The sequence below is a fragment of the Carassius auratus genome, chromosome 20, assembly GCF_003368295.1.
Source record: "Carassius auratus strain Wakin chromosome 20, ASM336829v1, whole genome shotgun sequence".
Lineage (NCBI taxonomy): Eukaryota > Metazoa > Chordata > Actinopteri > Cypriniformes > Cyprinidae > Carassius > Carassius auratus.
Genome location: NC_039262.1, coordinates 9,590,323 through 9,614,899, shown reverse-complemented (window position 1 = coordinate 9,614,899; position 24,577 = coordinate 9,590,323). Strand labels below are relative to the sequence as shown.

General features: G+C 36.7%; 1 protein-coding gene and 2 pseudogenes across 3 annotated transcripts; 2 read left to right on the top strand and 1 right to left on the bottom strand.

Annotated features, from left to right (window-relative positions):
• LOC113120837 (serine/threonine-protein kinase MRCK alpha-like) overlaps nucleotides 1-4,391 on the top strand; it is a 55,647-nt pseudogene extending 51,256 nt beyond the window's left edge.
• Nucleotides 4,392-4,769: 378 nt separating this feature from the next.
• LOC113120823 (frizzled-3-like) lies at nucleotides 4,770-20,662 on the bottom strand. Of its 3 annotated transcripts, XM_026290898.1 has the most exons (7): nucleotides 20,312-20,662; nucleotides 18,885-19,294; nucleotides 10,677-10,873; nucleotides 9,576-10,593; nucleotides 8,724-8,872; nucleotides 7,030-7,278; nucleotides 5,601-5,853 (listed from the first exon to the last, which is right to left on the bottom strand). In XM_026290898.1, the coding sequence occupies exons 2-7, from the start codon at nucleotides 19,077-19,079 to the stop codon at nucleotides 5,601-5,603; spliced, it is 2,061 nt and encodes a 686-aa protein (XP_026146683.1). In that variant the 5' UTR covers nucleotides 19,080-19,294; nucleotides 20,312-20,662. The 3 variants fall into 3 exon arrangements, with proteins under 3 accessions (XP_026146684.1, XP_026146683.1, XP_026146685.1); XM_026290899.1 differs by lacking the exon at nucleotides 20,312-20,662 and having other exon boundaries at nucleotides 4,770-5,853; nucleotides 18,885-19,079; XM_026290900.1 differs by lacking the exon at nucleotides 20,312-20,662 and having other exon boundaries at nucleotides 7,030-7,275; nucleotides 18,885-19,079.
• Nucleotides 20,663-21,557: 895 nt separating this feature from the next.
• LOC113037915 (F-box only protein 16-like) lies at nucleotides 21,558-24,218 on the top strand (annotated as a pseudogene).
• Nucleotides 24,219-24,577: the final 359 nt, after the last annotated feature.

Here is a 24,577-nt window from a genome sequence, read left to right as displayed (position 1 = left end):
GCCTAATGCTGTCCTGTGAATCTGAATTATTTTTGGAAATTGGATATGAAAAAATTTATTCTTACCAATGTTACTCAAAATAATATATAGATTTTATTCTCCCTAGTGTTTGATATTTCTGCACACCTCCTAACTTAGAAAAAACAGCTTGCCCCTTCCCTTCCTATCAGATCTGGAATGATGGAAATGAATAATGTAATAATTTGCCCCAAAGCACTTGAATGCAAGTGATCCTTAGTGCTTTGTTCCCCCACCTGCTTACGCCACTTTATGCCTGCCACCCCATTCCACTACATCCAACAGAATCCTTAGCAGTCCACCCACCCTGCGCCCTTGTGTCACCCGTCATCTCCCCATACCACTGCGCTTTGTGCCTCCCGGCCGCACCATTTTCCTCTATCAAGTTTGGAAGCCATTCTGGCACTCAGTCTGCCCTTTCCTTCTCAGTGGCAGGCGGTATCGCCCTCGGAGAAGACCCCTGATCTGAAAAGGGCTTTAAGGAGCCTGCTTAGTAAAATGAAGGTAAACGTCACACGTTTGCAGTGAAACATACACACACACCCACACACACACCTGATGTAATCCGCACACTCAGGCAGCCCTGCAGAGTGCTTCTCAAGTATCCACGGCCCATTTTTGAAGCTCACAAACTTCTCCTTCACTGCCCACGAGCGATTGTGATGAAGCAGAGAGCTTCGTTTGGGAATGGCAAGCTTCCATCCGCATGTTTCGCCTTCATGCTGCCCCTGCTGGCCACCCCCTGTGTCCACTAGAGAAAACAAGGGTCTCCATGTGAAGAAAAATACTCTGTGCAAGTACACAAATGCTTGGTTTGATCTCAAGGGGGCGCTAGAGTTACTGTAACAAGTAATGTGTCAAATGTGTGGGGGTTTTTCAGGTGTATATTGATAAACATATCAACTTGTAAAATAAGCCTACACTGAAGTGCTATCCACATGTATATTCGTTCTCCTACGAGCTTGTTTAGCTTGAAGCGTTTGCGTTCATTTACTTGCAAAGAGTGCGATTGAAGCCTTCGAGTGTAGAATCAGCTGTGCTTTGAAGCGTCGATAGCTGCGAACCACTGGCTACCAGTATGTTTTTGAAGATGAGCACTTGTCTTTATGTGTTGCACGTTCATGTAAATTATTTTATTTACTTTGTAGAGCTTTGTTTTTTTTTAAAAAAGCAGCTCCATTAAAGGACCTCAACCATTGTTTTGGATTGTAGACATGGCAGAGCCCTCAGGGAGACAAGTGCAATATTATATAATGTAAACATTCAAAAAAGCTAAATTGGAGTAGTTTAGCATATAGCATACGTGCAGTTTTGAAGTTTCTATATTTCCTGTGAGTTAAATGGATAGCCACCCAAAAGGGAATATTCTGTCATCATTTCTCACCCTTGTGTCATTCCAGACTTGTAGGACTATTTTTTTGCAGATCACAAAAAAGGTTTTGAAGAGTGTTTCAGCTGTGTTTGTCCATACATTACATTTTGACTTAAAAAAAAAAAATAATAATAATAATAATTTCCCAAAATACCTTCTTTAGAAATACAGTTAGTCTTACAGGTTTGGAATGACATGAAGGTGAGTGAAAGGTGACAGAATTGTAATACTTGGGTGAACTATCCTGATTAATATTCTCTTGAGATTGACATGTGAAAAAGCGACTTCTCTGAACCAAGTAAGCCATGTTTACAAGCCAGCTGTTAGGAAGCTGCTAAAATTTAGATCCCAGTTAATTGGGTTTTAGTTGTATCCTTTTTTTGCACAGTATTTGGACTCATTGCATGTGTACACTATCGTTGAAAAGTTTGGGGTCAGTCTTTTTGTTTTTTTGACAGCAAGGATGAATTCATTTGATTTAAAAAAAAAAACTGAAAGGACTTTTACATTGTTACAAAAAATCCTGTTTCTCTGAACTTTCTACACATCAAAGAATTCTGATTTCTACTAAAATTATTAAGCAGCACAACTGTTTTCCAAAATCGCTAAAAAATAAGAAATGTTTACTGAGCACAAAATCAGAATGAACAATATCTGAAGGATCATGCGGGTAATTCTGCTGAAAATTCAGGACTAAATTATGTTTAAACTACATTCAAACAGAAAAAATTGTAATTGTTATCATATTTTAGAATATTACAAATTTAGCTGTATTTTCACCTTTGCACCCCAAACATGTGAATGATAGTGTATTAAAGGCTTCATATGTCCATCGTCACTGTCTTTGACAGAAAACTTTAGGGCTAGATGATTATAGTAGCTACTTTCTGTACATAGCATCTCTGTTCTTACAATATTTCTTGGGTTTTGTTTTTCAGGACTCTGATTCGCCCCGTCACTCCACTGCCTCCAACAGCTCCACCTTCAGCAGCCCGCCAAGCCCCGCCTCCCCGCACAAGACAAAGTCCCTCTCACTGGAGAGCACAGACCGCACGGCGTGGGACACATGATGGACTCAACAGTGAACCAATCACAACAAACTCTTGAGTCAGACCCTCCCGGGCACTACAGGCCCCTCCCACTTAATTTGCATAAAGGATCACCACTGGGGAACATCCAAAGGAGAACCCACACCAACACCAGAGTTTGTATGTTTTGAGCGACCAAGACAGGAGGAATAAGTGGACGTTAATTCTGGATGTTAAGGTGACTGGTGTTTGTACATAGACCGGGTTAGGGGTGAACTTTTATTTATTTCTCATTCAGCCATTTCAAGGTGGAAAACTGTCACGTCCCTCGCTCTGTCCGTACGGGAATGATGATTCCATTCTAGAATCCCACTAAAAAAAACGCAATGATGTAGATTTTTGATTTTGCTTTAAAAGTGACGTGTGCAGTGATTCGTTTGTTACTTCAGCTAAATGGATGAGAGACCGCAGATCTCAGGCGACCTCATCTATCGCTTCCTGTCCTAGGTTTGTAGGAATTTCTAGAAGCTTTCTGACACGACGACATCTCGGAATCTGTTACCGTCGTCATTATCGCCAGTCTCCACATAATCCCAACCTTCCCGTGAGCCAACATGACCTGTGAAAACCCTTCACAGTAATGTACATAGGTTAAAAGTATAGTATAATATATAATAAGGAAATATTGAAGAGTAGGAAAAATATCTCATTGCTTTTATTTTTTCAAAATTATTTTAATATACTCGCGCCAAGACCATCTTAAAAAGCTTTAGTTCAGCCATTTCTTTTAGACTTAGATTTTTGGTTTATGAGATGATACTGCCTTGTGTATTTTAATTCTTTGTCATCATCTTTTTTTGTTTTTAAGTAACAGGAATTTGAGGATTTTTGTGGGACACAGGCCAAGCTGTGCTTTAACTATAAAATCTGCATCATGTTTGGTCTCAAATTTCCAGAGATTACGTGCATTGACCGAAACTGTACAAATATAAGCAAGGCTGCATACAAATATCATATTTCTGCAAGTCCAAATTGTGGAACTGGTCCGGCATGTAATCTGAGATTTGCAGACGGACAAAAGACATTTAGTTTTGTTCCTGGATGGTTTTATCTAACACTCAACGCTCTTTGCTTCACCCACATAGTTTAGCTCTTTCTACCTTGGAAAAATGTATTTTCAGAAAACTTTTTCATGGATAATTCAGTCATTTTATCCCGTTAAGTGTTAAAATATTCACCACTGCTATTAAATGTAAGGTTAAACTTTACCATTAAAATCTATTACAAGAATCTGCTTCCACGATGCCAGGATGTATTTGTCATTAAGTAGTTGTCAGATTGCGTTTCTTGTGGTTCCAGGGCATTTATTCCATCGGAGGAAAAAGAAACTTCTCAGAAGTCACACGTCTAATAAGCGACACAGGCCTCACTTTGTTCCTTATTCAGTTTGCAGTTGATTGAATCATGAGTTGCACAAGAGAGTGAGTCTCCAGCCTCATGCAGGCTTCACCACTTGATTTCTGCACCAGATTCAGTTCCGTCCATGAAGTGGGAAACTCAGTTAATTTGATTCATTTGTTCAAAGGTTTGCAAGAAAATTAAATCATTCCATCTGAACATTTTGGTGGAAACCTATGTCTTTAAATGTCTTTGCATTTCAGCAACCTCTTAGACATTATATTTATCTGTGCTCGTTCTCATCTCACGTCATTCTTTTTTCAGGATAATGCTTTTTAATCATTTGTACAGTTTTGCATGTCATAATTGATAATTCCTTATGTTTCATGGTTGTATTTTGTTTCTCACTCACTTGACAAAGGTGGATATCACTTCAAACGAGGAGGAATCGTTTTGCACAGATGTAAGGTCAATCAAAGACTGGATAAACTGGCCACTATGCATATATGGAGACATTACTATATTAACCTGATGCTGATGTAATTCAATAAACGGAGGGAAATGACACACACGGATATGAATGTTTTGAGAGTGATATTTTATTTTGTAAATAAAGCACTCTGGATCTCTGAACATGTTTATATATATATATATATATATATATATATATATATATATATATATATATATATATAGCTTTTCACAGTTTTTGGTAAATGTCACAAAAATGACCTGACTAATTATCATCAGTGCTAGAACTCAACAGAGAAGAACTTCAGTTTGCCAATTTCAGTTTGAAAAATGCCTAATATTTCTATTCTAAAATGGCTGATGATACATATATTTTTTTAGGTTTTTTTCTTTTCATTTTCGCACCCTCAACTTTAGGACATTGGCACTGGAAACAATTAACACTTGGCATTGGAAAGTATTATTGACTGAATACATACAAGTGAGTTGTTTATGTTTTATTTTGCTTTTTGTCATTTTTGTATCTTTACAGCCCTTCATCACTATTCACTATCATTGTATGGAAATGTGAATCTCGTACATTCTGCTAAACATCTTCTTTTGTCTTCCACAGAAAAAAAAGAAAATCATACAAGTTTGAAATGTAACAATGGTGAGTAAATGATGAAGAAATTTTCATTTTTGGGTGAACTGTCTATTTAAATATGTGCGGAGATGTCCATATACATCACTAGTTCTGTTCTACAAAACAAAAGTGAAGTCAAAAGTGCAACAAACAATGGAAAGAAACATTCAAAACCACATCAGTAGTGAAACAACTCCTAAAACATGGGAGTAAATAAAATAGCAAGTGCCTCTATACATCACAGAATGATGACGTATTAGAAAGCCCTTACGTTTGACCCTGTTATTATAGGAAGCCTTTAATAAGAGAGGTTCCACACAGATTTTACTTGAGAAAAGATAACAGTACATACATAGACTACCGTTCAAATGTTTAAGGGCCGGTAAGATTTGAAAAAAAGTTTATTATTCTCAGCAAGGCTGCATTTATTTGATCAGCAGCATTAATTTGAAATAGAAATCTGTAGAAAGTACTGACCCCACACTTTCAAATAGTAGTGTACAGCTAAAGATTTCAAGTGTTTGGTTGGTATAGTCAAAATGCTAACACCTGCAAGGTCATGGGTTCAATTCCCAGGAAACGTACATGGCACACTGTGTAGTTTGTGCCATCCATCATGAGGAGTTTGTGCCAGAAGAGTCCATGTTCTCTTTACTCATTTGGTCTCTATTTCCTGCCATGTGAAAGTTCACGCCTTGGTGGCATCCTCCTCTTTGACGCGGTGAATGCCGTTGCCAGGGCTGCTCTGGACGGCCTGTGCTGTGATGGTGAGGTCTCGCATGCTGCTGTGTCGTGATTGGCTCTCCAGGCGCTGAAGGCTGCCGTGCCGTGAATGGCTGTCGAGACGGTTGATGCCACAGTGCTGGAGCGGATCATTAAGGCGCAGGGTGCTCCCGTGAGGGAGACGTTCCTCAACGCCACGATAACTACAAGCTGTGTACCTGATGGGAAACATAATGGAAGAGATTCAGTGATGTTCAGATCTTTGATCAGAGAGGCAGATGTGGGTTTCACATGTGGGTTTTTATTTATACATTTTTTTTCAACCCTGTAATGTTTAATCAAAATGTCACTTGATCTGGTGATGTATGTTGGCCAGACTTTTACAATTATTAAACTGCCATTGCGCTATCAACATTGATATTTGTATCTCAAACTCTGACCAAAATTAAATATATTTAGAACCAAGTTATTAATTAATTTTGGATATATAGGCTAGTAATTGAAAGATTGTAGGTTCAAAGCCCACAATGCATGACCATTATGCACAAGATTTGTATAGGATTTCTTATAACTTTATTATTATGCAATATATGTTTTTGCATGAATTTACTGTTTATTAAACAGTCTAATCTAACTGGGATTTTGCAGATCTCCAGAAATCGTAACAAAATTATGCAAAAAAAAAAAATTATAATAATAATTTTGAGTTTAACGGACAGATCTTTAAATCCAATCAACAACATATGGATAGAACCACATCCCCACCCTCATATTTTATGTCTTTTTCTATGACCGGTTTCATTTAGATGTATTTAGCAATAATGAAAAAAGGTTTTCGCTGCTTCAGTTTCATTAAGTTTAATATTGGATATTCAGGCTATTAATTGAAAGGTTGTAGGTTCAAAGCCCACAATGCATGACCACTTTGCACATTATTTGTATAGGTTTTCTTAAAACAAGTTTCATTCACAAATTATGCATCACTTGTTTTTGCATGTTTATTAAACAGTCTGACTGGCATTTTACAGATCCCCAAAATCACTGCAACATGCAAAAGTCCCTGCCCTCATTTTTTTTTCTTTTCTGATTATTGATTTAATTCAAATGTGCGTTGCATTAAAACAAAATCTGTTGTTACTTGCATTTCATGATAACTCTAATATTGAGTTTCTAGGCTAGTATTTGGAAGGTTTTAGGTTCAAAGCACATAATCCATGTCAACAGCGCACTTTATTAATTTACATAGTTCTATGTATTTCCCGTTTCTTGCATGTCTTAATAAATACACTAACTAACTTTAAAAATGAAAGATCCCCAAAAATCTGTTCCAAATACGCTAAAAACATCCTCCGAATTACTACTCGTGAGATTGAATTATAACTGCGATGCCTCACCTCTCGTCTCTGGAGCGATGCAGACTGCCGTGGAAGCTGCTTGATTTGCTGCGCATGCTCCCCGCGTGGCTGGTGCTGGCGCTGGGGGGCTCGTCCAACATGGCAAGGTGTGTGGAAGAGGCATGGGTGGAGGTGCCCTGTGTCGAGGTGCCTCGAGACTTCCTCACCACTGGGATGTTGGGGTCCCTGAGGAGGAGCTGGGTGAAGTCGGGCTCCTGCAGCACCTGCCTGCTCTCGTGCACCATGCTGCTGAGTGTGGAAGAGATGGGGGAGAAACATGGCAAAAGGCATGGGAAGGGAGCAACAGAGGAGCAAAGGAAGAGAGAGGGGGAAGCAGAGGCATAAAGTAGTCGAAATGAAGAAAAGAGGAGGGGTGGGAGAGGGAGGAGAGGAGGTTAATGCCCTGATATAAGGGACTGGGGTTTGTGGAGAGGAAGCCTTTACACTAACCTCTATGAGACAGCACACACTTATTGAACTATTTCCTGTGGCTACTTTATGTCCTGCTTAAAGTGTCTTCATTGCACTGCAGGTCTATGCACCAATAGTAGGAATTTTATCAAAATGCACGTGGGAGATACACTATATATATCTGAACCATTTTTGGTAATGGATTATACTAGACAAAAATGTTGATATTTAATTGTTTATGCTAATTTTCTTGATTTATTTAATTTAAATTACTTTTTAAAATTATAATGTTAAAATTAATCTTTAAAAACAAAACAAAAAATATCACAAAATGAATATAAATTATTCATACTGTAATTTATGATGCTCTGATGCCTAGATTTACATGTAGTATTTAAATGATTTTAATTGTGAGTTCATATATTTAAAAAATTAATTGACTAACTACACTACCATTCAAAAATGTAGGGTTAGTAAGATTTGTACAAAGTTTTATATAGAATTCATCATGCTCACCAAAGCTGCATTTATTTCTTAAAATAGTACAGTAAAAGCAGTACAATTAAATACTATTACAATTTAAAAGAAATGTGTTCTATTTCAATGTAATTTAATTAGTACCGTCAAACCATTAATCGTGATTAATCTCATCCAATAAATGTTTTGTTTACATAATATACATACTGTATGTACTGTGTATATTTATTCTGTATAAATAAAGACACACACATACAGCATATATCTTGAAAATATTTACATGTATATATTCATTAATATTCATATTTATTTGTATTTATATATACATCATGCATAAACAAAGCACACACACACATATATATTATGTAAACAAAAACATTTACTTTGGATGTGATTAATCACAATGAATCATTTAAGCGTTTATTTTAAAATACAATTTATTCCCGTGATGGCAAAGCTGAATTTTCTGCAGTCATTACTCCAGTTTTATGTCACATGATCCTTTATCATTCTAATATGTTAATTTAGTGCTCAAGAAACATTTATAATCAAGGTAAAATTGCGTGCTGAATAAAAGTATTAATTTCTAATGAAAAAAACATACTGGCCCCAAACCTTTGAACGGAAGTGTATAAATAAATAAAATCAGTTTGAATTTGAATTTTGTTACATCTCTACTTGAAATGACTTTCAAGGCCTTTATCAGTTTGTGTTTCTTGAAAAAGCTTTTTGAATCACACAACATTGCACTGTATCCCTAAACAATAATGGGATAAATTCTCCAAGCATTCTCCAACGAAACTCACTCTTTCCTGCGCTGTCCATTAAAGAAACTGGCCCACTCGAAGCAGGTCTTTTTACTGCCGACCCAAAACACTGAGGGGACTCCCACCACCAGCATCATCAGGTACTTGATGAGGAACAAGGCGATATCTGGCTTGCTCGTTTGTTCGACCTGTGAAGACAACAGCAGTACACTTTTGCTTAGTATGCAACATAAGAACAGGTGAAACCGGATTTGGAATCAGAACATGCAGGAACATTCTTCCCTTGCGGATCTCGCCGTTGCTCATGACCTCATGCAGTGTGTGCGAGAGCGTATTTGTGTATGTCAGTTTAGCCTTGGGTTGTGTGTGCGTGCGATTGTGTGGATGGGAAGTGCTTTATCTCAGCTCACTGCACAATTGCCAACGGCATAAACATAGCTGCAGTCAACACAAGTGTCTGTCCTCTTCTTTATCTAATACAAACTCTCTCTTTTAGTGCTTTAGATGGAGCATTCGTTCCGCTCTGAATGCGGTAAGCCTGTCCTGCTAATATTTGTATATATAATGCAATATTTTACAATAGTTATTTAGGGTGCCCAAATCTGTATGACATGCTCCATCACAAAGAACAGAAGCTGCGGCAGTAAACAAGGCCTCATTAAAACCAATCCCAAGCTGCCTCAGGCATGTACACACACATATAAACATCATTACTGAGATTTTTACTGAGCTGAGGCTGGAACTTCCATGGCAGTCTTTAGTTTTTAGTTATGCTTCAGTTTGTCTGCATCATGTTAGACGTGAGATATATTCACAGAGTGCCTATAGCAAATCACTTTTCTATAATCGAACCCCCCCAAACAGTAGTGTAAGTATTCCATATCTTCTTACCTTGAATGGGCAGGGGATGTGATACTCTCTACAGCGTTCCTGCACCCAGGTGGTCTCCCAAACTGCTCTGTGGCTCTGTTCATACAGACAGCATCCAATAACAGTCAGCAGAGGCACCAGATACAGGACGGAGAACACGCCGATCCGGATCATGAACTTCACAAGTTTGTCCTGGTTCTCCTTCTCGAGGGGAATCTCCATCCGGACCCTATTTAGCGCGGCAATACCTGCTAACAGAAGCACCACACCTACGACCACATCCAATGCGAGAGGCACCAAGAGGAACCAGCGCAAAGCCATGAGATCATAGAGCCCCACGAAACAAACGCCACTCATGCTGTCACCCTCGATTTTGTTCATAGCCATGAGGGTGATGGTAAGGGCTCCTGGGACGCCCCAAGCCACCGCATGGAACAGCAAAGCCTTCTTCTCGATAGCTTCACTTCCCCATTTGGGAACGGCCGCCAGGAACCAGGTGATGGTGAGGATGACCCACCAAACGCTTCCTGCCATGGTGAAGAAGTAGAGCGTCATGAAGAGCAGCGTGCAGGCCTTGTTGTGGGAGCCCTGGGTGACGGTGGAGGCACGGAAACGCCCCGGGCTAGCCGCGTTGCATGACACGCGATCCTCCAGCAGGAAACCCAGGAAGAAGACCAGGGACACCATCATGTAGCAGACCGCGTAGAAGATGATGGGCCGCTCCGGATAGCGAAAACGGCCAACATCGATGAGGAAGGTCAGGAAGGTGAAGAGCGTCGCCGACAGGCAGACTATGGAGACAACACCAATGAAATAGCGGGCGAAGATGAGCTCGTCTTTACGGAAGTACATGTTTGGGCAGGGAGGCGAGCAGTCGCGCACACCCATGAACGAGTAACCCAAGTCAGGCTCGATCTTCAGCTCTCGTGGGCACCAGAAGCCATAGTCCCGCTGAACCGATGAGGGAGATTCCTCTGTCCCGTCACTGCTCGGGAGCAGGTCTACCGCTCGGGGGTAAGACTCATCACAATCTGGAAACCTAGGAGACAGAGTATTATTTCAGAATATGATACGATACGATATGATAAAGTGCAGCAGAACTTAATGAAAGTGATCCTGTACCTGCTACACTCCATCTCATCGGGCCAACTGACCCCAAACATGTCCATCAGCTTGTAGCAATCACTCTTGGCACGCTGGCACAGGCGCCGACATGGCAGGGTCACGTGGCCGTACTCGGTGCACACGGGTGCGTAAAGGGCACACAGGAATGGGCGAATTTCAGTAGAGCACTCCAAGTTCACCATGGGATGAAAGGGCTGTCAGACAAGAAAAAACTGTGCTTATAATAAATAATACAATAATATATTAATAATAATAATATTTTTATTTTTTTTATAAATACTTCATATATTCTATGTTTACATTTGATATTTTTATGTTTAAAGAAATACAGATATACAAAACTGTAGATGTATTTTAACAACAGTTTTAGCTTTGTTTGATATTTTACTTTGTCCACATACTGTAAATGTGCAATAAGTAAATCATCACTCTAAGATTAGGATGAAAGGGCTGACCAGAAAAATATAGAAAAGAGTGTTGTTTTTAATAATGAAGAATAGAATCAACTTTCATGAAAAAAAAATTATTTTTATTTACATTTTAATTTTTTTTTTTAAATGTTAAAAAAAATCCAAATAAATAATGTTTCTTCCTAACAGTATGAATGTTTATTATTTTACAACAACAACAAAAAACACAAATTTTATGTCACTTTGGATAAAAGTGTCCGCTAGATGACTAATATGTACTTTGTTTGCATACATTAAATTCACATTTTCATATTTTATGTTTTGCTGCCTTCATTTGTGTTATCTGCCCACTCCAGATGTAAGAACCTATAAATGTGGCATTACTGCAGATTGACAGCTGTAACATGGTATGGTGATGTTTCTTAAAATGGCTGAAGTTTAAAATAAGTTCTTCTTATTTGTGTTTAATAACTTGGTTGAACTGCAAATGTGATTTCAACATTGTGGCCATCAAGTGGAAACTATTCAGTGCAACATGAGTTATCAATATTTTCCTATTTTCTCTACAAAGAAAGACAGAACATTTTAAGAGTGAATGCTTTTAATTTTTTTTAGGAGTATAGTACACTAGGCACATAGATGCAGTACAAAACTCACATTTTTGTCTCAAGTGTATAATTATTAATAATGTTTTCTATCCAGTGTGACCTTTTTCCAGTGTGTTATATATGATGACCAGATGTCCCAGTAAAATCCCAAATAAAAGCCATGTCCTGACAATACCGCTTGTCCTTATAATTAGGCCATCCTTAAAAATATTTTGGTTTGCAGTAACAGTAAAAAAAAAAAAAAAAAAAAAAAAAAAAAATTAAGGGTCGGTAGGTAGGTCTATAGTTTTTTGTTTTTTTTCAAGTTTCAATGTAAAAAAAAAAAAAGTAACATTTTGGTAATGGTGATTATGTAGGTATGAATTAAAAAAACTAGCATATTGTGACATCACTGACTGGGTCTTCAACCCATGCCTTCAGGCGCATCATTGCTAACCTCATTTTGATGCAGGCTATGTAGACCACAAACAAATTGAAATCTTTTTAAAAAACATGTTTATTGCATGAATTTCAGGTGAGAAGAAAAAAATGAGGTAATACTATTTTACTTGCATACACCGCTAGGTGTCAATGCAACCTACAAATGAGAGACCGTTTACTTTGCTTTCTTAGGTTGTCACTTTTTTTGAAAAAAAAAATCATGTTTGATTTGAGTGACAAGTGTTCATTAAATCGATTGAATAAAATCGATATAGGTAAATAACACCAAATATAGGTAAATCCACGGACAGCAGGCAGGACGAATGTAAAGATTCAATGTATTGTTAAAGACCAATATTTCTGATGATTTATTGGTGTGAAGTTACGTGCACAATGACAAACATTCTCGAAAAACAATAAGCAGAGTGGACTGCCATAATGCAAAACATTTACTGCTGGCTTCAGCATGGCCGTGTTTACGATTAGAAATGTCAACAACAACAAAAAATCGCATACGTAGGCGATTCTAGCCCGTATCTGTATGCATGAGACTGTCTGAATACTGGCAGAATTCACATTTCTGTTGTAAAAAGAGAAACATTGTGCAGAAGTATTATTTAATGTTATGGGCGTGTCCGAAGCTGCAGTTGCTGTGTGATGCGTATTAAAAAAAATCAATTTCCTAGTTTTGTTTTCGAAACTTGTGTTGGTTGGTCCAATCAATTTGTGCAATAGGGGTCACTTCATCTACAGCGATATCGTTGACTTGATTGCAAATAAATGCACAAACATTATTTAAACTGAACAGAGATGACATCACTGAATTTAATGATGAACTTCCTGTAATTATCATTTTGCATTATTGACACACTGTTCTCCTAATGAATGTTGTTAAGTTGCTTTGACGCAATGTATTTTGTTTAAAGCACTATATAAATTAAAGGTGACTTGACTCGACTTGAGATATATATATATATAGTCGGTCCTAAATTGACAGGGTCGGTCGGGTTACGGCAAACAAGAATATTTTTAAGGATGGCCTTAACTGGAGTTTTAAAGCTTAAAATAAACACTGATGAAAAACATGCTGCTGTTTTTTGCCTACCACCTGACAAAGAAATTCAAATCTAGCAACGTATAAAAACTAATCACTGATGACTTTCTGGAAATCAAAAACCATTTCCAGGCATCTTGAGAACATCAGAAGGAGCATCTTTAGTGCTCAATGAAGCAAGAACAAAACCCACCAGGCCACGTCTCTGACTCTTCCTTATTTTTTATCAGTCACTCGATCACCCTTATGTACAATGAGAAAAAAAATTGGATGTGTAATTCAACCTCTTAGAGGAGGCCTTTGTTTGGGACGGGAGACATGCTGTTTATTGCTGAGGCCCACTTACACCATGAGGCATTCTGGGAGTAGTACCAGCTTTGGGGCCGGACATAAATATGCAAATCCCATGGGGGAAAATGAAAAAGACTCCACCCAGGACCAAACAGATAGACAATAACGCCTCCACCCCTGCAGAGTAAGGGCCTTTGTGATGGTCGGGTGGGGGTTCTGACACCGCTTGTGTTGAAAAAAAAAAAAAGGACCAAAACTTACAATCATTCAGAGCCTACATGACAAGCTTTTTATGCAGTTACTAATGGTGAGAAGAAAAGTGTCAGAAAATGTCAATATCTGTAAATAAGTAAATAAATACATAAATAATTTCCCTCCTAGGGGTTCCTAATAAAAATGATATAATAATTTATGTAATTAAAGTAGATTAAAGTAGAAAGAAATATACATTTTCCGTGGTTTTAAAATGCTAAATTACTATATAAATAATACCATTGCTTCTAGTGGTTGGTTGGCTATTAAAATGCTAGAATCATTTACGCAATTAAAGTATTTAAAATCCCTCCTAGTGTTTGGTTGTTAAAAATGCTAAAATTACATATAATTATTATACAAATATGTTTGGCATATGTTACAAATGACATACAATGATGACTTTCAAAACGTTACTAAACCAATTCTTCACTTAATATGTAGAAAATTATCTGAGCGTTTAGACTAAATCCAATGAGATGATCTAATACGCTAAAAACAGTGTTATTTATTATTGCAAATAAAAATCATCCAGCATTTAACTAACTGCAAGAGTCCAACACATTTATATTATATATACGGGATGTATTATGCATATCCATAATGAGAGCGTTCATCTACTGCCAGCACACTAGGTTACCACCCAAAATGTCTGTAAAAAGGGATTAGGATGGATATTATGCTTGCCCATTTTGACACAAAGCATCTAAATCCAGCAATCGTTTCCAAGTACCTAATCCATATTTAACGCAGCATATACCATTGAGATGTGCCGCTAACATGACACCCCAAAGAGCACCGGCTTTAACCATCAGACCATAAAATCATGTGGAAAAAATGCTTGTTTTCGTCACATAGCTAGCTGTCCAAATGAACGTTTGTCCTTTAAAATATTTTTTGTGGACTATAAGTAAAGCTATAGACAATGACATAAAACTTGATTGTGACTGACTTTTATTGTTGCAACTTCACAGTTATTGATGCATCATTACTGGCATTTGCGGCTGTAGTTGGTACAGAAGGTCTTATGACATGTCTTATACCATTCTGAGCTCAATTGAGTGGACACACTCTGGCTTTTAGGCAAGATAAAAATAAAACTAGTGCCATTATTTGCTGATCTGGTGAAAAACATTATCTCGTCAATGCTGTCAGCCCACATTACATGCAATGGTGTGATCTGATGAACTTAAATGTGTGCATCTCGTCCATTGCTGTCCTAAGGGCAAACATACACTTCCAACTCATCAATGTCCGTTCCAGTGCCTTTGTGTTTCTTAAGGGCATTGGAGAAAGTTATTTAGGGATATTCAAAACATACAGAGATACAGAATATGCTGAAGGCAGAAGAGGCACTGACTGTTGCTTCTTGTTTGGGCAGAGAGCATGTGCTTCAAAGCATTATTTATGAGTCAATGCTTCATAAAGCTGGCATGCTATACATATACCTATGGGGAGATGTGGAAGCACTTCATACAACCCGAAAAAAAAGAAAAAAAAAAAGAAATATATAGATATATATGGAGTGTTGTAAATATAGTTGAAAACACAGATTAACAAATTCACTTTTCAATGTTTGGAGCTGCTGTGTGTCAGTTTGCCACTCTTGAGGCCAAGGACTCATTTATACCCTCAATTAAATTTAAATTAACTTCATTTATAAAGTCAATTCAATTCAAATAGCTTTCTCTATTTCTGAAAGAGACCTTTTAAGCCCTAAATTCTTGTGTATCAACTAGGGATGCTAAATGTTTATTTAATATTTTTAATTATAATATTTAAATAAATCTTGTTACTTGGATGTTAAAAATAATTAAGTTGTTAATAAAAACTAATAATTTATGTAATTATTATAAACAAATATAATAACACTGCTCCTAGTGTTTGGCAATTAAAAATGCTATAATAATGTAGATAATTATAATCTAAAAAATATAACGTCTAGTGTTTGGTTGTTAAAAATGCTACATAACTTACATAACTACTATATATAAATATGTTTGGCTATTAGAAATGCAATTTGTTACAAATTACATGCAGCGATAACATTCATTATCTTTCTAAACAATCAATTCTGTACCAAATATCAATCCAATGAGATGATCTAATACACTTTCAACAGTGCTACAATTATTAACTTTATCATTTTTATCTTATGGCTGATAAATGGCAAATATCCAAATGCTGTACTATTTTGTAAAACATAAACAAATAAATAGAACTGAATAAATAAAACAAGCTTAACAATAAATCAACTATCCTAAATGGTAATTAAGGCACTGCAATAACTATAAATAAAGCATCAGCGATGACTGTAAAGAAAATCTAAATGTAAAAATAAGTGTAAATGAGCACATACAGTTAAATATCCAATGACCAGTATCAAAAAAAATACAAAAAATAAAAATACTGTACAATGTTGTGTGTATTTCACTGATTTATTCTTAGATCTCTCCGAGTTGCAAAACAAAAAGGGAAGAACAACAAGGCAAACAGAAGAAATTCTAAGTCACCTAGCCTGAGCTTTTAAATGTGTCCATTCAAAGGTTCCCCCCTCCTCCAATAAATCCAAAGTACATCTGCCTTTCTCAGTGAACCCCCACTTGCTCATTAATAACGAAGTTTAGATCAAGTCCTCAAAGCATACTGACAACTATTAATTTTAATTTTACGCCTTTCTTTTAATATGCCTTTCTGGCTAGTTTTCCCTTTCCCACTGGTCACTATTATTAAATCCTTAACAGAATTCAGCTGCACTGCCATGGAAACCAGCGATGCATAAACGGGCCGGTCTGAGGGAGAGAGGTCAGAGTGCGAGTGACGACCACCTCCTGAGAGAGAAAGCCTGCTCTTTTGTTTCCATTTCCCCAGCAACCACAGTACCTTGTGTGGGGGGAGGGATGAAGAGAGAGGAGGGAGCGGAGAAGAGAAACAGACAGAAGAGGAAGGGACAAAGAAGAAGATATGGATGGGAAATAATGGGCAACCCTGCCATTCCAAAAAACACCGTCCTAAAGGTTAATCTATTAATAAATGTGCATAAATGATCTATGCTAACATATATATCATCAATGATAGTATTGATAATCCTGTTTAACCCTTTTGTATATGCAAAACAATATCTATGAATTTTGTTCACCTATTTTTTATTTTATTTAGGTCAGGTCACTTACAAAAGTCATTGCACCTCTCATAGATATCTAAGAAAAAATGATGATTCCCGAACAAAGCATAGCTGATATAATTTGAGTTGTCATACTGCATTACAACTGCAGGGTGGCCTTAATGATCACCACGCCATGGTAAAAATAACATGAGGACAAGGTCATGTATCTTCGCATGTTTGACAAATAGAGGAGGAAGTTGAAATTAACTAGATGTCAAGCTGTATCAATCAGTGCACCTGAAATGCTTTATATTGTTAGATTTACCCAGCATTCTCTTTGCAAGCTCAGTTCAAATGCTCTCTGAACCTTCCCATTACTGCACCCAACCACAACAATCCCAGAAACCATCCCTGTAGGCAACTGTCCCTCTTCACAAATGAGGTTACCCAGAGTTCAGAGCAAGATGCTGCCACTGTCCGACAGTGATTTTGAATCTGAAAGCAAGGAAATTTCATGTGTCCCTCATGACTGCCAGAAAGAAAGAAATGGTTTAGAACTGATGACATGAAAGATTTAGTCTGGTGTTCCTGAGTAGATTAATTGCTGCTTAAACTGTCACCTTCTAGTCCACCTCTTGATGTCAGTTGTTTGTGAAAAATATTAAAAGTTATTCATCAATCAGATATTTAATGGTTATTTATGTAACCTTATTACATAAATAGTTATAAGATGCTTATTTCATCAAGGCCACATGCAAAAGAGGACCAAAAAATGGGTTAAAACGGCAAGATACTTCAGAAATAAAAATAAAGCCAACATCCCCGTAGGACAGATTAAAGATTAATTTCCCTTTAAACATTTCTGTAATGTGATCTGAATTATCTGCAGGGCACAAGAAAGAACTGGGTCAAATCGAAAATGATGCTGTTAGTACATAGGTTTTAAACTAATGCATTTAAACATTTATGGTTTGCATTTATAACTACTTGCAGGGAAAATACAGAAAGACTGCATATTAAAGAGCTCCATGGTAATTATTATTTTTTTTTATTCTATATAAAATTTCTCTGCTCTCTCTATTTAGGAAAGAATTATACAGACTGATCTGATTTCATATGTTTTATAGATTTCTGAATTCACATGGAATAATTAACACAAAGCCTCTAAAATAAAATCAAAGTCTTCTTAGAGACCTGGAAAAACACAATCTTTGACAAGTCTATATAAATTATTATCCACTGTTATTACACTGATCATATATATGCTATTATTTTACTGAAATTAAAATGTAATGAAATCACATAAACCAGATCTGTTAATGCGTATATTTAAAAAAATATTTATAAATTCTTCCTCTGGAGATCTGTATAATTAATATATTATTATTTTTTATATATATTATTATTACTATTACTGTTGTGATTGTTGTTGTTTGTTGTTTTTATTCTTTGGTTTAAAGTGTTTTTTCCTCTTACTGTTCAATTACCGTTTAATAGTAGTTTATGTTTGTTTTGTACGAAGCCCCGCCGGACATGACATGCAAGAAAAAATAAATTGTGCACACGATAACTATTGCGTTCCCTCGATTTACTATTGCATTCCTTCTATTTGCTAAATTGTGCGCACGATTTAGCAAATCGATGTGAACGAAATAGTAAATCGAGTGAACGCAACAGTAATCGAGGGAACGCAATAGTAATCGTGTGCACGTTTTAGTACAGTGAGGGAAAGAATTAGTAAATCGTGCACAAGATTTAGCCTACAATTTTTTCCAGCATGTAATGTGCAGGGCTCCGTAGCTTTGATTTTTGTGTTGTATTGAACAATTATAAGTAATGAAAAATGGAAAGAACACACACACGCACTCTCTCTCTCTCTCTCTCACTCACACACACACACACACACACACACACACACACACACACACATATATATATATATATACATATGACTGATGCAGAGGTCATGCAGTTAATAGAGCATGATAATTAAACTAGTCCTAGGATAATGTAATGCAATTTGATCACATCATTTGAGCAGTCAGCCTGTGTAATGTGGTTTACCTCCATGGCGAGAGCAGCGGTCTGTTGATCATAGTGATTCAGAAGGTTGGGCATGAAGGTGGTATTGTAGGCGAGGCCCTGGCACATCCTTAATGTGATTGGCTCACAGGTAAACATGCTATGGCTACCGGTAGCGTCCATATTGATGGCCACACATACAGTCAGCATGGAGTACAGAACCCAAAGGAGATCCATGGCGCGTCCGTCTGTGCTGTGACTTGGAGATAATGGGTTGTATCAAGAGAATCTGAGCTCCGTCATTAATTATCTGTTGATTGACACCAGACTTAAATTTGCACAGATAGGGTGTGCCTCTCCATTTTGCTGTCCTACATCCAGGTTTTTTCAGTTCATGTCCACTATCCAGTATAGGTATGACTGTGGTTGCCATGCATTTATAATATGTACATCTGTGGGAGAAAAAGCACCAAATGTCACATTTGATATGAACAGGCTAACATGAATTATTCATGAATGGGGTGACAGTTTATTCAAACGTGAAATATCTTCCTGGAGATCTCTTGGCGTGGGAAATGTTTTCAAATTGAACAATGGAAACGATTGGGGTTAGGGTGAAGCACTGCCACTTTATACTGGTAGTAAATAAAAGATGCTTTATAAGAGTATTACCCTGGGGGAGCTTCAATGTAACTATGTATTCATTACAAAAGAATACAGAATATTATAATTTCTGCAACACATTATTAACTTGTTCAGAACTTAATTATGTTCCATGCTTTCAGTCTAAATTCAACAATAAACAACAATATAAAAAATATAATTTATGAAACAAATGTAATATTGATAGTTTAACTACTAGAATTTAATAACTTTAAAACAGTTAATCCATTATTGATGTAGTTTTAGTTTTAAAAGATATATTTTGTAGTGCCCGTGCCCATTATTTCAAGATTGTCAACATAAAACATTAAAAGTGATGTTCACAGGGAGAGACGCAGTACACACAAAAATGAAAAATGGCAAAATTATTTCAATTGTGTTATTGTTTTGGTTTATATGCTTGACATTTTTACATTTAACTTGCAAAACCAGTTGAAAACTCTTTCCACCTTCCAACCGGCTTCATGCAGAACGAGGATTTTCCTATCACAAATGCCCTGCGCTAAAATATGATTTTTATTTTATACTTTTTATTGATTTTAGCAAAACGCAATAAAAAAATTATGTTAAATGTAAAAACTGTCGCCTTTTTATCAAAGTAAAGGCGAACAACAGAAAACCCTTTCCTTTATTACCACATGAGCCGCTGTCTATCGAGGCGCGTAACGTTAGCAGCTTCGCTGTAAAGAAACTAAGTTACCTTCAAATTAAGAGCCTGCTTTTCTTTTAGGAGTATTGTTGTTGTTTTTAATAAAACATGTTTATATACTAAATTCATTTTAGTAATGATAAAAAGTCTTTCTTACCTCTCCAGCAGGGATATTTCGCTTGGGGTAACGTTACTCCACTCCGTTTCTCAAACAATACGAGTCCAGTCTATGGTCTCTCTGCAGGTTAGGAGGATTTGTGCGGGCGCGCGCATTTGACGACGACGCGCCGACGAACATTGCTCTCTCTCTCAGTATAAAAGCATAGTAGAACTGATGTCACTGGATTGACCGTGATAAAAAAAAAACACATTAGTATGCAAATATAATAACGGCTTCGGTTAATCCACGGATATTATCGCTGCAATGGACAGGGACAACTGGGGGCAAAGGAGCATCTCGGCACTAAAATGAGATGAAGTTGATTTGTGGTTGCCTCGAATGAGGGGCGGTGTGTTTAGTCGTGGTAAGTCCTACTGATTTTTGCGATTCGGTTCTTTTGGGCATTTTATTTAGAAGAATCGGTTCGAAACGAGTCATTGATTCTTTTAGATGACGACTTAATTATGTAATCATGTGGTCGTTTGATAAAAAAAAAAATCTTCTTTAAGGATGTTTATATTACGTTCCCAAACCAGTTTGTTTACACGAAACAATACTAAAATTAATTAACATCTCTCAAATATATATATTATTTAAAAGCCCTTGCTACATGTACTGTGTTTAAGCTAACTGAGACTTGTTATAGCACTTATATATCATTGCTCTTTTTGTTGTTTTTGATTGTTTCCATTGTCCTCATTTGTAAGTCGCTTTGAATAAAAGCATCTGCTAAACGACTAAATGTAAATGTATTAATACAAATCTGTTTAATAAATTCATGCCGATAAAGCTTTAAAACAACCAAGTGAAAGTAAAAATACAAACGACAAAATAATTGTTTATAACATTTCCGCTATTCGGTTAATAAATTAATTTACTTTAGTCCCATCAGTCAAATCCTAGAGCATCGGTTTGTGAACCATTTCATTTCCAACCGATTCATTTAAAAGATCCGATTCAAAAGAACGAACCATTTGCGAATCGAACATACCCAACATACCCAGCGTTTGGAAAGAGGCGGGACAGAGTGAGAGATTGCTATGGAGACTGGTAAACTGTACTGAGCAGGAATAGCAAAACCATCAATATAGTATCAGTAAACATTTAATAGTTTCGTTATGATAGCTAACATTACTACACATGGTAGATTTGATTTGTTCTCTTTTGTACTGTATTGCACTCTGCAACTAGGCCGTTTTGTTGTTGCTAGTATGAAAATCACAGCACATTTGTTTGCCTTAACATGGGTATGTATTTTTGATAAGTGCTCTTAATATTGTGGTGCCTGAATCTGAAACATCTGAATTTCAGTGAAAGATGGCACAAAAATGCAGAGCAAACTGTGTACCTGGACACCTCTAAATCATCAGCTATCCGATGCTCATGTACAGGCACCAACAGTCTAATTTAGTATATGATCTTCTGCTTTGTTCAACATGAGAAGCTACTGTAACATTGCTATAAGTGTCGAATATTTCATGTCAAATGTGAACACTTTTTTTTTTTTTTTGAAGAGAGAAGAAATTTGCTTGAAAAGTGGGTAAGAAATGCACTTACTTAAAAAAAAATGTTATCCCTCTTCCTCTCTGCCCCAGTTTGAAAAGTGGACAGATAGCCAGCGGAAACAGGTGCTAGAAAACTAGTTCTCCAGATGCTCTGCTAACCAGCTAAAACATCTCAGACAGACTCTGAGCAGCTGAGTCCCTCGACTTCACTAGGGTCCTTCCCAGGGTCACATCACTCTATATATTTTCAATCATTGACCCCTGAAGCCTCTGTAGATGTGCTCAGATATGTGCCATTTGTAAAATTTTCCAAATAAATTAATAAACATTTTTGACATTGTACAGTATGAATATTTTGATGCCATGAATAAAAAATTTTTTACATGCACACTTAAATGTATTCTGTGTGCACATACACGAACACTGACAACATTATATATGTCTTTACTGTCACTTTTGATCAGTTTAGTGCATCTGTGCTGAATAAAAGGTGTATAGAAGAGGCATTACATAGAGACTGTGCAGGAGCTGCACATTAGCAGGCCCAAGGTAAGATGTTGCTGAACATCTGATTTATCTAATCTATTGGATTGGAATAAATATAATCTTTTTGTGGTGCATATTTTCCAGGTGCCTGTGAAAGAAGAGTTTATTATCCCTGAGATGAAAGTAATTGTCAGTTGGGATAGTGGGGTCACTTCCTGTGACTGGTCACAGGGAGTTGAAGTCTGTCCTCTCCGGTCTCCATGGGAAGAGAAAAGATGGGAATTGCTTGGTGAAATCAGCCAAAGGTCTTCCACTGTGGAGAGATTCAGACAGGCATCCCACTGACACAATACACTTTAATTACTTGGATAACCTTGACCCAGTTGAGCATGCAAGATAAGCATAAGTGAACTACAATAGTTTCTACAATAATAACACTAAGCAATTCTCCTTAAGCACCTAATCAGCATAATAAAGTGATTCTGAAGGATCATGTGACAACTGGAGTAATGGCTACTTAAAAATTCAGCCTTGCATTGCAGGAATAAATTACATTTAAATATATATTCAAATAGAAAATAGTTATTTTAAATTATAATAACATTGTATACTGTTTTGAAATAAACGCAGCCCTGGTGAGCATAAAAGACATGACATAACGTTCAAAAACAAACTAAATATAATCAAATATTTAAACTTATGTCCACAGTATTATATTTGAGTTCTGAGTTATTAGAAAATATCACAAAATCTTATGTGACCCACTGATTTGCTGCACTATTTTAGTGCTTTTTATGTGCATATTGAAAGTGTTAGTAGCAAAACTACAGCAGAAAATGTTAAGCTGTCTTTATCTCTGCAGACTGATAAAGAGAAAAAGTGCTACAATAAGACAAGAAAACACTATAAACGCACCATCATGCTCAACATACAAGCTGCGCAAGGCCAAATCTTTGGTAAGCTAATATAATTGTCATGTGACTGTGCTGTTGATTCTCATACAAATCAGCAACAGCAGCATGCAAAGAATTCTCCAGAGAGGACAAAACCAAGAGACATCATGCATACTGATCAGACTACATGTGGGATATCATGGAAATGTGCAGCACAGAGGAAAAAGAGGGCACTGTGTTGCTGGGGGAAGAAAACAGACATATTTATTTAAAAAACAATTGTTAGTAATATAAGAGAAATTTTCCCAGATGTTCTTATCCTTGGATCTTAGTGCAGCTGGAAAGCAAAACCAAAACAGGCCACAATGGGCAGCACAGAGCTTTGAAGCACTTCCGGCTAACAAGGACTCCATAAAGAGACATTCCCAGACCTCCCAATGGAATGCAGGGATACGTCCTGGTCCTGTAAGGCATCCAGTGCCCAGACTGAGTAAGGAGGGGCTCCTTGCATCCCATACAAGCACACCAAGTAAACCCATGTACATTCAATATCAATCTTAAATAGGATTTTGTGCTTTTATATTAAACTAACCTGACCAAGAATGTAAAATACTCTCTGTTAATACGTGCCATAAAACATTTTATCACAATTCAATATTATTAACACATTATTAATACAGAGTAACACAAATTGGTGTAATAAACATTTTCTGTTTTAGCTGCGTCTCTTTTCGAAGGAGAACATATGAAGAACCCTATGGAAGAACCTAAAGAAGCTTGGCAGATAAGGCCATCTACTGGATAATGTTGTGATAGCTACATGGACGACATGAAGTAATTCATACAGAGTTAATTTATTATCATGTCTTTAAATTAAAATTGTCAAAACTTTATGTTGAAAGACAAACCACAATACATGCATGTTTTTATATGATTCTTTTTTTCTTGTTCGAGTACTTCAAATGGAGAAGGGTCTGTGTTATTGTCCACTAGATGTCCCTGTCTGCTCAGAATGTGTGAGTGATCAAATGGTTGAAATGTTTTTATTTTTTTATTTTATTTTATTATTATTATTACCTTCTTGCTTTCTCTGTATTCTCATATATAACCTGTGTATGAGTTTTAAACTGATTGATGCCTCTACCAAGGAAAATAAAGCAGAACAAAAATGTTAAATAATTATAGAATAATTAACTCATATTAAAATATATGAAACTGATAAAACTGTACTCATATGGCTTAATTTGCATAAAATTACTTCATGGTTATTTGTATATAAACTTTCTTTTAAACTCGTATCGGCCAACACTTTTAGATAAAGCCTTCCACAGCAATGTACATAATTAAACTCTCGTTCATTAACTGGCCAGACAAAAAGG

Coding starts and splice junctions, on each gene's coding strand:
- LOC113120823 (XM_026290898.1), bottom strand. CDS start 19,079: ATGGATCTCCTTTGGGTTCTGTACTCCATGCTGACTGTATGTGTGGCC. Junction 8,873..9,575: donor ACATCCCCTGCCCATTCAAG/GTAAGAAGATAT, acceptor TTGTCTTCACAG/GTCGAACAAACGAGCAAGCC. Junction 5,854..7,029: donor CATCGCTCCAGAGACGAGAG/GTGAGGCATCGC, acceptor GTTTCCCATCAG/GTACACAGCTTGTAGTTATC.